At 39.7% G+C, this 12,618-nt stretch overlaps 1 protein-coding gene across 1 annotated transcript in view; it reads right to left on the reverse strand.

Annotated features, from left to right (window-relative positions):
* LOC101998449 (ankyrin repeat domain-containing protein 26-like) overlaps positions 1 to 12,618 on the reverse strand; it is a 31,644-nt gene extending 19,026 nt beyond the window's left edge. Inside the window, exons 1-4 of the mRNA XM_013347441.1 lie at positions 12,498 to 12,618; positions 9,897 to 10,089; positions 3,307 to 3,490; positions 1,489 to 1,626 (exon numbers count right to left, since the gene is read on the reverse strand). Coding sequence (XP_013202895.1) covers positions 1,489 to 1,626; positions 3,307 to 3,490; positions 9,897 to 10,089; positions 12,498 to 12,618 — 636 coding nt within the window. The remainder of the gene's footprint in view (positions 1 to 1,488; positions 1,627 to 3,306; positions 3,491 to 9,896; positions 10,090 to 12,497) is intronic.

Genomic DNA, 12,618 nt, shown 5'->3' on the forward strand with positions numbered 1-12,618 from the left:
TAGGCATGCAAGCTCTCAACTACTTCAGCGCCATGTCTACTGCCATGCTCCCCAACAGGATGGTCATGGAATCAGCCTCTAAAACTGTAAGCCCCAATAAAGCCTTTCCTCTGTAAGTTGCTCTAGTCATAGTGTTTCTTCCCAGCAAAAGAGAAGCAACCAAGACAGCCAGCAAGTGGAGCCTTGACATCTCTCAGCTGGTGAGTGGTAAGTGGCAGATACACGATAACAGAAGGAAAAGGACTGACACTTGAAATTACATAAGTTGCATTATTTTAAGAGAAATAAGACACACAAAAAGACTATATCTGGGACTTTAAGGAGACAAGGAACAGACTGATGGGTTTCTAGCACAGAAGATAAGGGAGGGACCAGTCACTAGAGGTTTCCCAAATAAAAAGTGTATGGTTTCTTTTTCAAAGTAATGAAAACGGTTTAAAATTGCTTGTGATGCTGGAAGTAGTTATGAAACTCTGTGTGTATATTAAGAAACAGTGAATTCTATGTCAAATGTATAAACTATTTAGTATTACATCTGTTATATCTAAATAAAGTTGCTTTTTAACGCTCCAATGACAAAATCTATATAATTTCTCATTGATTTACTTTGAATATTAAGTATTAAACTTGTTCCTACTATTTATGTGCTTCCAAATACGCCTAAAATATAAGAGAAATACCTTATCTTTCACATCCTTTAAATACCTTTGGAGAAGGGTATAGAGGCCTTTCTATAGTGTTATCTTGAAATGTCTGTATGAAATAAGTAGGTCCAGCTCTGAGCTTAGAGAACTGTCTCACTGTGAGAAAAACTGTGCAGCAAACACCTGGGCTCCAGCCACCACACTGTAGAAATCACAGCACAGAAACCAAAGCGTTTGTTCTGGGTGAGACTTAGTGGTAACAAGGTTCTCTGTCTACACTACAGTGTATCATTGCTGTCAAAAGCTCTTTGTGCTGAAATACAGATTTGGAGGGAACTGCTACTCCTCTGGAAAAGAAGAAAATGACGTCTGAAATATGATCTCTGCTGGCTGTGCTTTTCCTCCTTATCAAATGTTGGGACAAGTAAGCAGATCTGTCCATTAACAGATCAAGAGGGAGAAAACACAGTCCCAGTGCAGATGATTGAAACATTGTTATTAACAAGGCTTTTGTGACCATGTAAAAATGAATCCTTATGGATGAGACCACTGTGAAAGACATTACTCTATGATGCCTAAAATTGCACATGAACATTTAGACAAGGCTACTGTGAATTTCATTACTGTATTGTAAACAGTTGGACTTGAGTTAACATTACTTTATCCAACTTTCTGAAAAAGCCATTCCCATATCAAATTGTGTATTAGTAAGTATATCCACATAGAATTTTGAAAAGTGCTCTGTACTTTTTATGAGCCCTTTAATTGTCTTTAAAAGCTATGCACACATACAAATACATATACAGAGACTAAAGTCTAAAACGGAAGAGACTGAAGACAGTACCTGGGAACTGATTTTCTCTTGTGCCATTTTCAGCTCCTTTTGTTTGTGAAGGTGATTTGCCAGGATCTGGTCCTGCAGGATTCTGGCATTCTGTTCTTGCAAAAGCCGCCTCTCAATGTCATTCCGTTCCTCTATAGCCTAGACACATTTAGAGAAGGATTTATTCTTATACCACATGACAAGATAAAACCATATTAAGAGACAAACTTTGAAAAAATGTTCAAAGAGTGGATCAAATCCTCAGGAACCTGCCTCCCACATGAATCAGTCGTCATTTGATCACATAAATGATAGCCAGCTTTTTCGGCAGTAAAAACAAAACTTGGTGCTGGGAACACAGCTCAGGTGGCAGGGTGCTTGCCTGAGGCCCTGGGTTCCGTTCAGAACACACTGTAAAATCAGGAATTGCGGCACATGCTGGTGATGCAAGAACTCCAGTGGGCAGATCCAGGAGGATTAGGAGTTCAGTCTGAAGATACTTGAAGATGATTCTGGAGCAGGAAAGGCACAACCTTGCCTTTGGAAGGACACAACGAAGGTTTTCAGACCGCTAGCTAGCACTTCATGAAATCGCCATGGAAGCCCAAGACCGTCTTCTTGGACTTGGATCAATAGGGGAACAGGAAGGACTTAGAGGCCCGAGAGAACATCCAACCCAGAGCCGATCTAGCAGACTCCCAGCCTTAGGGACCCTCCCATCCCAAGGGGTTGCTTTGGCTTTCTTGCTTTCTCTATTGCCTGGTCTTTTGCTTTTTCTTAGATGCTCACTCAGTTCTTTGTTCATCCCAGGGAATGGGCTTGTCAATCCCCTAGACAACTTCCAGCACTCTCACGACACAATTTTTTTTTTTTTTTTTTTTTTTTTTTTTTTTTTTTTCGAGACAGGGTTTCTCTGTGGCTTTGGAGCCTGTCCTGGAACTCGCTCTGTAGACCAGGCTGGTCTCGAACTCACAGAGATCCACCTGCCTCTGCCTCCCGAGTGCTGGGATTAAAGGCATGCGCCAAAATCGCCCGGCCTCACGACACTATTTTTATTTAGAACCTAAATAATACTGTCATTTACCACATAAGAAAACACAGTGGTCCCGTAATGAGACAGGAGCTAGCTGCCCTTTGGTAGTGCGGGCAGGACCCATGGTCGATCACCAGCTAGTCATATATCACATGTGACCCCTTCCCTGACTGGATAAAAGTTCTTAGGTAGAGCCAGGACAGCATGCACAAGGCATAGCAATTTCTCATTAGCTGGGCCCATTATGTGCACAGAAAGACCAATCCCTGGAGAGCCTATCAGGCTCCACTGAATTCTCTCTATAGAACCCATGAAAGACAAGGGCAACACAAACGATCAGAGCAGCACGATGGCGTTTCTCTTTTGGAGCCTGTCCTCGTCTGGTGAATTCATTCTCAATTTTCCTTAATGAATCTGTATTTCTTTATTTTTCTGTGTTCACATTTCCTTATTCTTTGTGGACATGAAACAGTGAACTTGGAAGCCATTGGCTGAGGGTGGCTTTGGACACAGCTGAGTTTGCATGACCCAAGCCTCCCTAGTAAGCATAAAGAGAGAGCCAAGGAAGTCTCCACTCCACTCAAGGACGTCATAAGGCTGAGACTGCATTGCCTGGGTGATGAGTTAGATGGGTTACACTTGCGTGAGTGCACACTTTTGATGACTGCAGATCAATATGTATTTCTCAGATCATGTCCCATATGTAAGTAACATATGATTGTGTATGTTTATATTCAATATATCCAAAGGTATAAGCAATATTGATAAAAACAAAACCAAATTTTATTTGTACATGATTAACTTACTTTATTAAGACTATTTCTTGCAGTCTTCAATTCCACATCCAGTTCTCTAACACGTATTTCAAGCTTTTGTTTCATTTTAACTTCTTTATTATACTGCTCTTCTTTTTCTCTTAGCTGAGCCTTCGTTTTTTCATAAACCCAGTCAGCATTTTTTCTCTTCTCCTCCTCTTGTTTTAAAGCAAATCTGCAGTTTAAAAATGCTTATGTTAGGAATGCATTTTGTTAGAAATGTTAGTTTGCTAGGCTCATCATTTATTTAATTTTATCCTAAAATGTCTACGTTCTAGAGTATTTTTGAACCCTCCTCTGAAGACTCTTACTTACTGTTGCCCCTTCTGACGTCACGCCTCCATTTTCAAACACACACAAACTGGGTATAGGTTTTCAAGTAATTGGCCGCCTCAAGACTAGTCAGGGACAATATCAAGTCAGACACCAACAAAGGCAGAGGGTGCTGTCACCTTCAATAAGGTGACATACTTATCATAAGTACAGAGTGACACATAGTTGCCACCTTACAAAATTTAAAGCGATCAGAAAGGAACCCAAGTCAAGGGTTCTATGTCTTGTAGCACACCAAAAGGGGGAGATGAGATGCTCTCTGTCCCTTGTCAGCCTTTTTGCAACGCACAACACAGAACTCATGACTTGTTTGAACAATTTTATGTAGGTCATAAGAAGGAGGTGCTTTGGGCATAGCCACTTTTCACTGGACTCCACAGCAAATTTCCTATTCAATGTAAACCATTGACTTGAGTTCTACACAGAAGCAAATGCCACACACATGCAACCATGGACGCATGCACAGACGTGCACACATGCATGCACTCACACATGTATATACATGCACACATGCACACACACATACATGCACACACACACATTCACAAACACGTTATATAGATAAACTGCCTCACCAAAAAACTGGCTCTGGAGATGAACTGACTTTCTCACTCAGATACATGTCTCAATCTGTCCTCCTAATCTCTCTCCTGGGTCAGGCTGCCACCTTACTGTGTCAAAGAGAAGAAGTGCAACAGAGCAGCCCAGGAGTAAAGATCCTGTGTTCATAAGAAGAGCTAAGGAGTAAACCGTTCCCAGCGGAGATGACTGCTCTACAGGATCTATCTCGAAAGGATGCCTACCGAAGAAAGTAGCCATGCTCTATAATAGTAAGAATTCCTTATAGGATGCTCTATGTTGTCACAGCAACAAAAAGTGACTAATACAAGTACACAGAAAGTAACAACATTTATTTAAATACTGAAGAATCAAACCATCAGGATTGATCAAAGGAAAAAAAACCTACTGAGATCCACTCCCAGAACTCTTTGTGTTGCCTAAACCACCCCACTCCATACCAATTTCCATATCTTCCTCCAGGGTCTAGCCTGGTGAGTACCCCCCAATACTTGTCTGCCACATCGTGCCAGAGAGAGCCTGCGTCCTCCAGCCAGTGCCCTAGCCAAGTCTGACAGCCCCTGCCTGGCAGTGGAGACCTTTAGGCTTCCACAGGGTCCCCAATCCCACAACCTGACCTAGTTCCACAACCTCCTCCTGTACTGCAGTCAACATCTAGGCTTCCACCAAGACTCAGTCTACCATCATTCATGAGGCCTTCACAACCCATGCCACGTGCAGACTACCCATGTCCTTCTCCAGGCTCTGTCCTGGTGAGGACCACTGACCTCTTCATCCACACCCTCTCTACCATCTCCCACAATGAGTGGACCAGCCTAGTCAGGCCTTTGCTGCCTTCACTGCAGAGGAGCTCTAGGCTTGGTTCAGTATCCTCCATGCCCAACTGCCACACAACACAACTCTCCCAGGTCATAGCCAACTTTGCCGTTCAGACCTATCTATCCCCATACTCTCAGCTTGGAACAAGAAGTAATTCCTGTGTACTAGTGAAGGCAGATCGGATTAATACAGACAAATTGGTATAAGATGATACAACTTTAATGTAAATAGCACACTCATGCAACCGGAGTTCCAGCGATGCACCGAAACAGGAAACAGGAAAAATGGGCTGCAGCGTCTGCGCGCCCCAATTTAAGTAAACATTTGCCCGAGCCGTCCCGCCCCCAAAAGGCGGGCTCTCTCTACATACTAGGCCAGTCTCCTCTGCCTACCTGATGGCCATTTCCAATCTCTAGATCCAAGCCTGCTTCAGCACCTTCTCTCTCCCCAGTACTGCTCCATCCATGACAAAATTAAGACTGAGGAAGGAAGCCTGCATTCCCAGATCTCACCTAAGGAAGGCTAACAATAGGAAAGATCAAGCTGGTGTCTCCTCTCCAAAATCCACCAGTGCTGTAGAAATGTTTGCCCATGAAACTTACCTAGATGAACTCCAGGACACAGAAATTAAAAGAAAAAGTATAAACCTCCTCAGAGAATTCAAGCAGTTTAAAGAAAATGCAAAGAAATTGTTCAGTGAAATCAGGGAGAAGAGCTTAAGTGGCATCCAAGAAACACAAACATAAAAGGCTGATGGAAGTGAGGAGGGCAATCAGGACTTGAAAGCAGAATAAAATAAAGAAACAGAAACACTGAAGAGAACTCAAGCAGAAATGAAGATGGAATTGAAAACTCAGTAGCCCAACTAGAGAACTCAAAGGAAAGCCTAGCAAATAGAATGACTCAAGTGGAAGACAGAGTATCAGGTCTGGAAGATAAAATAGAGGATCTAAACCAAATAAGCAACAAATATGAGAAAATTAAAAGCACAGGAAAAAGCTTTTGAATTATAGGCATAGCTGAGGGAGACGAATCCCAAGTCAGTGGCATAAAGCATGTATTAAATAAGCTCATAGAAGAAAATGTACATAAACAAGAAAAAACACACCCATATGAATATAAGAAGAAAATGTACATAAACAAGAAAAAAACACACCCATATGAATATAAGAAGCACACAAAACATAATATAGACAAGACCAGAAAGAAAATCCCCCACAGCACACCATTCTTAAAACACTAAGTAACAAAGAAAGAGTATTGAAAGATACAGGAGAAAAAAAATGCAAGTCAGATATAAATGAAAATCGATTAGAATACAGCTAATTTCTCTATGAAAACTTTTTTAGCCTAATGAGTCTAGAGCAATGCACACCAAGTCTTAAAAACCAATGACAAAAAATGTAGACTAATGTATTTATGAAAACTATCTACTATGATTGAAGAGAAAAGCAAAACTTTCCACAACATTATCCCCTATAAAAATGTATATCCAAAAGTCCAAGCCTGAAGAAAATATAGGAAGCATTATTTCAGGCTGAAGAGAATGAACATAGGAGAGAGACTGTGAAAAGGAATACAAAGTGGTAACTACTCAAACAAAAAACATGCTGAGAATACAAACAAGACCAAAAATCAACAACATGATCACAACTAACACACACTGGAATAGCAATGGCCGCAATTCTCCTATCAAAAGACACAGACTGACTGAATGGATCAAGAAACAAAACCCACCTATCTGCTGCCTATAAGAAACACAGCTTAGGGGGCTGGAGAAATGGCTCAGTAGTTAACAGCACTGGCTGTTCTTCCAGAAGTCCTGAGTTCAATTCCCAGCAACCACATGGTGGCTCACAACCTTCTGTAATGAGATCTGGTGCCCTCTTTTGGCTTGCCAGCAGAATACTGTCAACATTATAAATAAATAAACAAACAAACAAACAAACAAACCTTAAAAAAAAGAGGAAATGAAAAAAAAAACCACACAGCTTAATTTTAAAGACAGGGTGAAAGGCTGAACCGAAGTACTCTAAGGAAATGGGACCAGGAAGCAAGAAGGTGTCACTATCCTAATATCTGACAAAATATCATCAAATGAAACAAATCAGAAGAGGTAAAAAGTATAGGAAATTTATCCAAATCAAGGGAACATATAAGCAGGAAGACATTACTATTCTAAGCAGATATGCACCAGACTCCAGGGTACCCAATCTCAGAAAATATCAACAACTGGAAGACACTGATTAGCATCAATAGTAGGTGATTTCAGTATCCCACTTTCTCCAATGTACAGGTTACCTGGGCAAAACAAAAACAGGAAACATCAAAATTAATTGCTTTCACACATCAGAAGAACTTAACAGATATCTACAGCATATCTGTCCAAACACCAAAGAATTAAAGAATTCACATTCTCGCCAGCAGTACACAGATGCTTTTATAAAGCAAACCATACTGTGACACAAACAAATACTTACATATTCCTAAAGACTGAAATCACTGCTTATACCTTATCTCACCAGAGTACAATAATCTTAAAGTTGACAGCAAAACAAAACAAATAGTAAATATACACACCTGTGGATATTAAAACACTCATTATGAAACAATGAATGTGTCAAAGAAGAAATCAAGAAAGAAATAAAAAATACTTTCTGGGACTGAGTGAAAATGAAAACCGCGGGGGACACATAAGCAGTCATACAGGGAAATTTATTTATTTTTTAAGTCATATTATTTTTCTTTTTTTATTACTTTATAAATAATACCAATCAAAATTTCCACTTCCTCCCCTTCTCCCACTTCCCTCTGGCTCCCCCACTCACCCTCTCCTCTCCCCCTCCTGTCCTAAGAGAGGGCAAGGTACCCTCCCATATAGGGAAATTTTTAGCTCTAAGTGTCTACATTAAAAAAAAAAATTAGAGTGCAAACAAATAGCTTAATGATGTAACAAAAAGAGGTGGAAAAACAAAACCAAATCAAATCCAAACCCAGTTCATGGCAAGAAATAATAAAAATCAGAGCTGAAATTAATGAAATAAAAACACAGAAGACAATACAAAGAATCAACAAATCTAAGAGCTGGTTCTTTGAGAAAATAAACAAAACTGACAGACCCTTGGCTCAACTAACAAAAAAAGACAGAAAGAAAGAAAGAAAGAAAGAAAGAAAGAAAGAAAAAAAGAAAGAAGGAAAAAGGAGACACAAATTAACAGTCAGAAATGAACGGAAATATTACAACAGACCCTAAAGAAATTCAGAATATTATATTGGAATATTTTAAAAACATGTACTCTATGAAGTTGGAAACTCTAAAAGAAATGAGTGATTTTCTAGATTCAGCCAAAATTAAATAAAAAAGAAGTCAACAACACCAACATGACCCCCCCCAAATGAGGAGATTAAAATAGTAATAAAAGCCTTCCAGTTAAGAAAAATTCAGGACCAGAAGTGTTCACAGCATAATTCAACCAGGCATTCAAAGATCTAGCCAGGCGGTGGTAGTGGTGGCGCACACCTTTAATCCCAGCACTTGAAAAACAAACAAACAAAAATCAATGAAGATCTAGAACCAGTCCTTCAAAATAAAGAAGCAGAGGAATAGTCCCAAAATCCTTCTATGAAGCCAGTATCAATCTAATACCCAAACACATTACGTGGTATAAACTGGGGATCTCTCTCTCTCTCTCTCTCTCTCTCTCTCTCTCTCTCTCTCTCTCTCTCTCTCTGCATTTCTCTTAGCTCAGCCTCATCTCTAACCGATTTTGGAAATGAGCCTTCCTAGTACAGTGGAACATAAAATAATATTTATGTCTTTTAGCAAAAAATGTGCCTCTTGCCCAAAAGATGAACTCTGACCTGAAGCTCCCCTCCCAAAGCCACATCTGGCTGACTTATTCTGAAACCGTGGAGAGCTAGAAGGTTGCAGACCACAGTTATCAAGGGATATCTTTCACTTCCTAAACAACCATGTATTGTCCTCTGTTTGAGTGAACATCTCTGACTACCCAGTGAGAGCCTTTTTAAAAGATACCATTAGACTTTAACCCAAAGGCTAAGAATGCTAGCGGATAGCATCTTGGTCTATAGCAGATACTTCTCTGCTTTGCATATCTGACACCAGTCGAAGTGAGGGTGTCTCTGATTCTTTTGCCTGCCCTTGGGACTCTTTTCCTCTTAGTGAGTTGCCTCATCCAGCCTTAATATGAGAGTTTGTGCCTAGTCTGATTGTGTCTTGTTATGCCATGTTCAGCTGACATCCTGGGAGACCTGTTCTTTTCTAAAGGGAAACAGAGGAGCAGTGGTGGATCTGGGAAACAGGGAGGGAGGGGGAGACTGGGAAGAGTCTGCAGTCAGGATGTATTGCATGAGAAAAGAATAAATAAAAATGCCTTAATTTATAAATTGTGACCATATTGGTATTTGGGGCCATGGCTACTTACATTTGTCTCCAGAATAAACTTATTCCCTCTGAGATGATAGCTCATTTTTTGTGTCAATGCCAAAATGCATATAGTTCACAAGATTAAGAGTGCTGCCTCTGCTGTTTCCCCCCTTCCTCCTCGATTCCCTCCTCCTCCTTCCCACCCTCTGTCTTCCTTCTCTTCTTCGCCTTCCTCAGCAGCGTTTCCCTGTCTGCCGTTGGCCTTGAATTTGAGATTTATTGCCTTTGCTTCCCAAATGCTGGGATTACACACACTACCACAACCAGCTCAAAATTTGATTCCCCACCTCCTGTTGAAGTTATGGGGATTAAAACCTAGGGCCTTCCACATGCTGGGCATAGTATTCTACCACTAAGCCATAACCCCTAACCCTTAGACATGGTTAACATTGAGATGTCATACCTTAGCGTGCAGCGTTCTTGTTCCTGCTTTATTTTCTCATGTTCGGCGTCTGATAGCTGCTTATGGAGCCCACTCACTTCACTCTCCACAGCTCCAAGTTTTCCCAGAAGTGCCTTGCAGTGCCTGTCCTTAAGTTCAATTAACCTTCTATGTGAATGAACTGCGTCTTGGATTTTTAATAGGCTACCAGAATCTGAATCAGGGAGACACCAACATGAGGATAGAATAGGTGAGTACATTTTGCATATGAAGGACAGTCTGTTGCCACATTCATGCATTCTCATACTGAGTATATAGGGCATAGAAAGGGGACGAAGCAGTCGAGTGAGAAGAATCACTTTTAGTGCCACATAACACGATAGGACGACTATGCTTAACATTAACTATTTCACAGTAGCTAGTGGACAGAACTTTCAATGTTCCCACAGCTAAAAAGTGATGACAGCTTGAGGTTATAGATATATAAAAGCTATGTTTTGGTAATTATACATCATGATATGTATTAAAATGCTATACTAAGCCCTATAAATATAAGTAAAGATATGTTCCCATATCTTTATAATGCTATTTTACAAAGTGAATATTATTTTATCAAGATAGCTAAAATGCAGATAAAACTGATAAAATATAGAAATTAGAAATACCCACACACGAATACATATGTGTCTGTATATATATATATATATATATAGAGAGAGAGAGAGAGAGAGAAAGAGAGAGAGAGAGAGAGATGACTGATAGATAGGCAGACCACACACACACATATTGCACAAAGACATGGAAATTCTAGCAACATGAAAATATAAAATGTTATCTATGAAAATAAATGCAATCTATTGCTTAGTAGCTTGAGGATATGCTCAGATGTTAATGCTTGGCAGTCTAATGGTCAGCGCAGGACCACAACTCAGGTTATTTTTATCCTTATTTTTAATTAAAATTGTCAATTATTTTTAATTGACAAGATGATTCTAAAATTCACATTGACATCAATGGCTAAGGAACTGAGGAATATTTTCAAGGCTTGTTTAATCCTTATGACTATATAAAAGCAAGTGCAGATAAAAATCAACCAGAAAGCTATATGGAAATGCAAAAAACCAATCAATAAATTGTAAAGCTATATGGAAATGCAAAACACCTAGACTATAAAATTACCCTGAAAACCTGTAAGAACAGAGTCCATTTACGATATAACAAACATATAGTAACCAAAACAGTATGACACTAATATGAAGAAAGCCAAATAAATCAGTGAAGAACAACAGAGCCTACAGGAACATATTGAACATTTAAAAGCAAGCACAAGCTACCCTGGAGGGGAGAAAGGATAGATAGACTTTCCAACATGTGGATCAGGAACAACTGGATATTCGCAGCCACAAAATGAACTTGGCTCAAATCTTACACTGTGTATGAAAATAAACTCAAAATGGACCTAAAACCTCTAAACCAAGACTGGGCTAGATGAAGATTATTAGCTATGACCCCAAAATAAAAATCCATAACTGAACAAAACATAAATTGGATTTTATAAAAATTTAAATTCTTGCTCTTCAAAATATCTTTACTAATGTTAGGGATGTAGTTCACTGTTAGAATGCTTGCCTAGAATGTGGGGGGCCCTGAGCTCATTCTCCAGTATAAAAGAAAACAGCACTTAAGAAAGATACTATAAAGAGAATACATAGACAGCCCAAAAACTGGAGTGGAGACAGCTGATGAAGGAATGACATCGAGAAAATATACAACAAACTAAAACTAAAATCAGACAAATAAACAATTTGCCTTTTTTTTGTTTTTGTTTTTGTTTTTCGAGACAGGGTTTCTCAGTAGCTTTGAAGCCTATCCTGGACATGGAGAAATGCTAAACATTGCTATTGATCTGTGTTATATGTAATTGTGTTATATGCGTTACAATCCACGGGGAAGGTTAAAACAACTGACAACATCTATGCTTCTGAAGGAAGGGACTGGAAGATGGTATAAACATGGAGATGATTTTGTGAGCTCCTAAGCACACGTAGAAACAGTGTTGTGAGGGTAGATCTGTTGCTATCTTGATATGGTGCCTAAATGTGTGTTTAGCATACGTCAACATGTTTAACAACATGTCTAAATTTTCAAATGATATACTTTGTGTATATAGGAAAGAAAAAGCTCCATTACAAGGACAAACTTCTGAGGCACAAGATGGACACACAGGCATGCAGTATAAATGAAATTAGACCAATTGTTGGATCTTAAGCAAGGTGTTGACATGACTGTATCTTAATTGCTAACAACAAATGATTAGGGTTCTGCAGGAGATCTTGGTCTCAAGAGATGGGTGAGGTTAGCAGAGAAACAATTCCAAAGCATTCCAAAGTTTTCCTGGTAGACTGACCTAATCATAGTAAACACTCAAGAGAGAAATAGTGGCTTTAAAATCCTAGACCTATCACTCACACTGAGGCAAATACAGTAGGAATAATAAAATTTCTGGCTAACTGTATATGAGTCTCATTGTGCCCCTGCCATGCACTGAGACACATCAGTGCTCAGGGTGCAGCGTGAGGGAATGTGACAGCTGCTGCTCTCTTCTAGGTGCAGTGGGCTTACCTTTGCATTCCAGGCTAAGATGCTCAATTAGTTTTAATACAGCTTCATAATTAGGGCAAGAAAACCTGCCGTACTCTGAGGCTGTTTCAGATGACTGAGTTAAGTCATCAAAATCTTCCAT

Source organism: Microtus ochrogaster, chromosome 1 (genome assembly GCF_000317375.1).
Source record: "Microtus ochrogaster isolate Prairie Vole_2 chromosome 1, MicOch1.0, whole genome shotgun sequence".
NCBI classification, from domain to species: Eukaryota; Metazoa; Chordata; class Mammalia; order Rodentia; family Cricetidae; genus Microtus; species Microtus ochrogaster.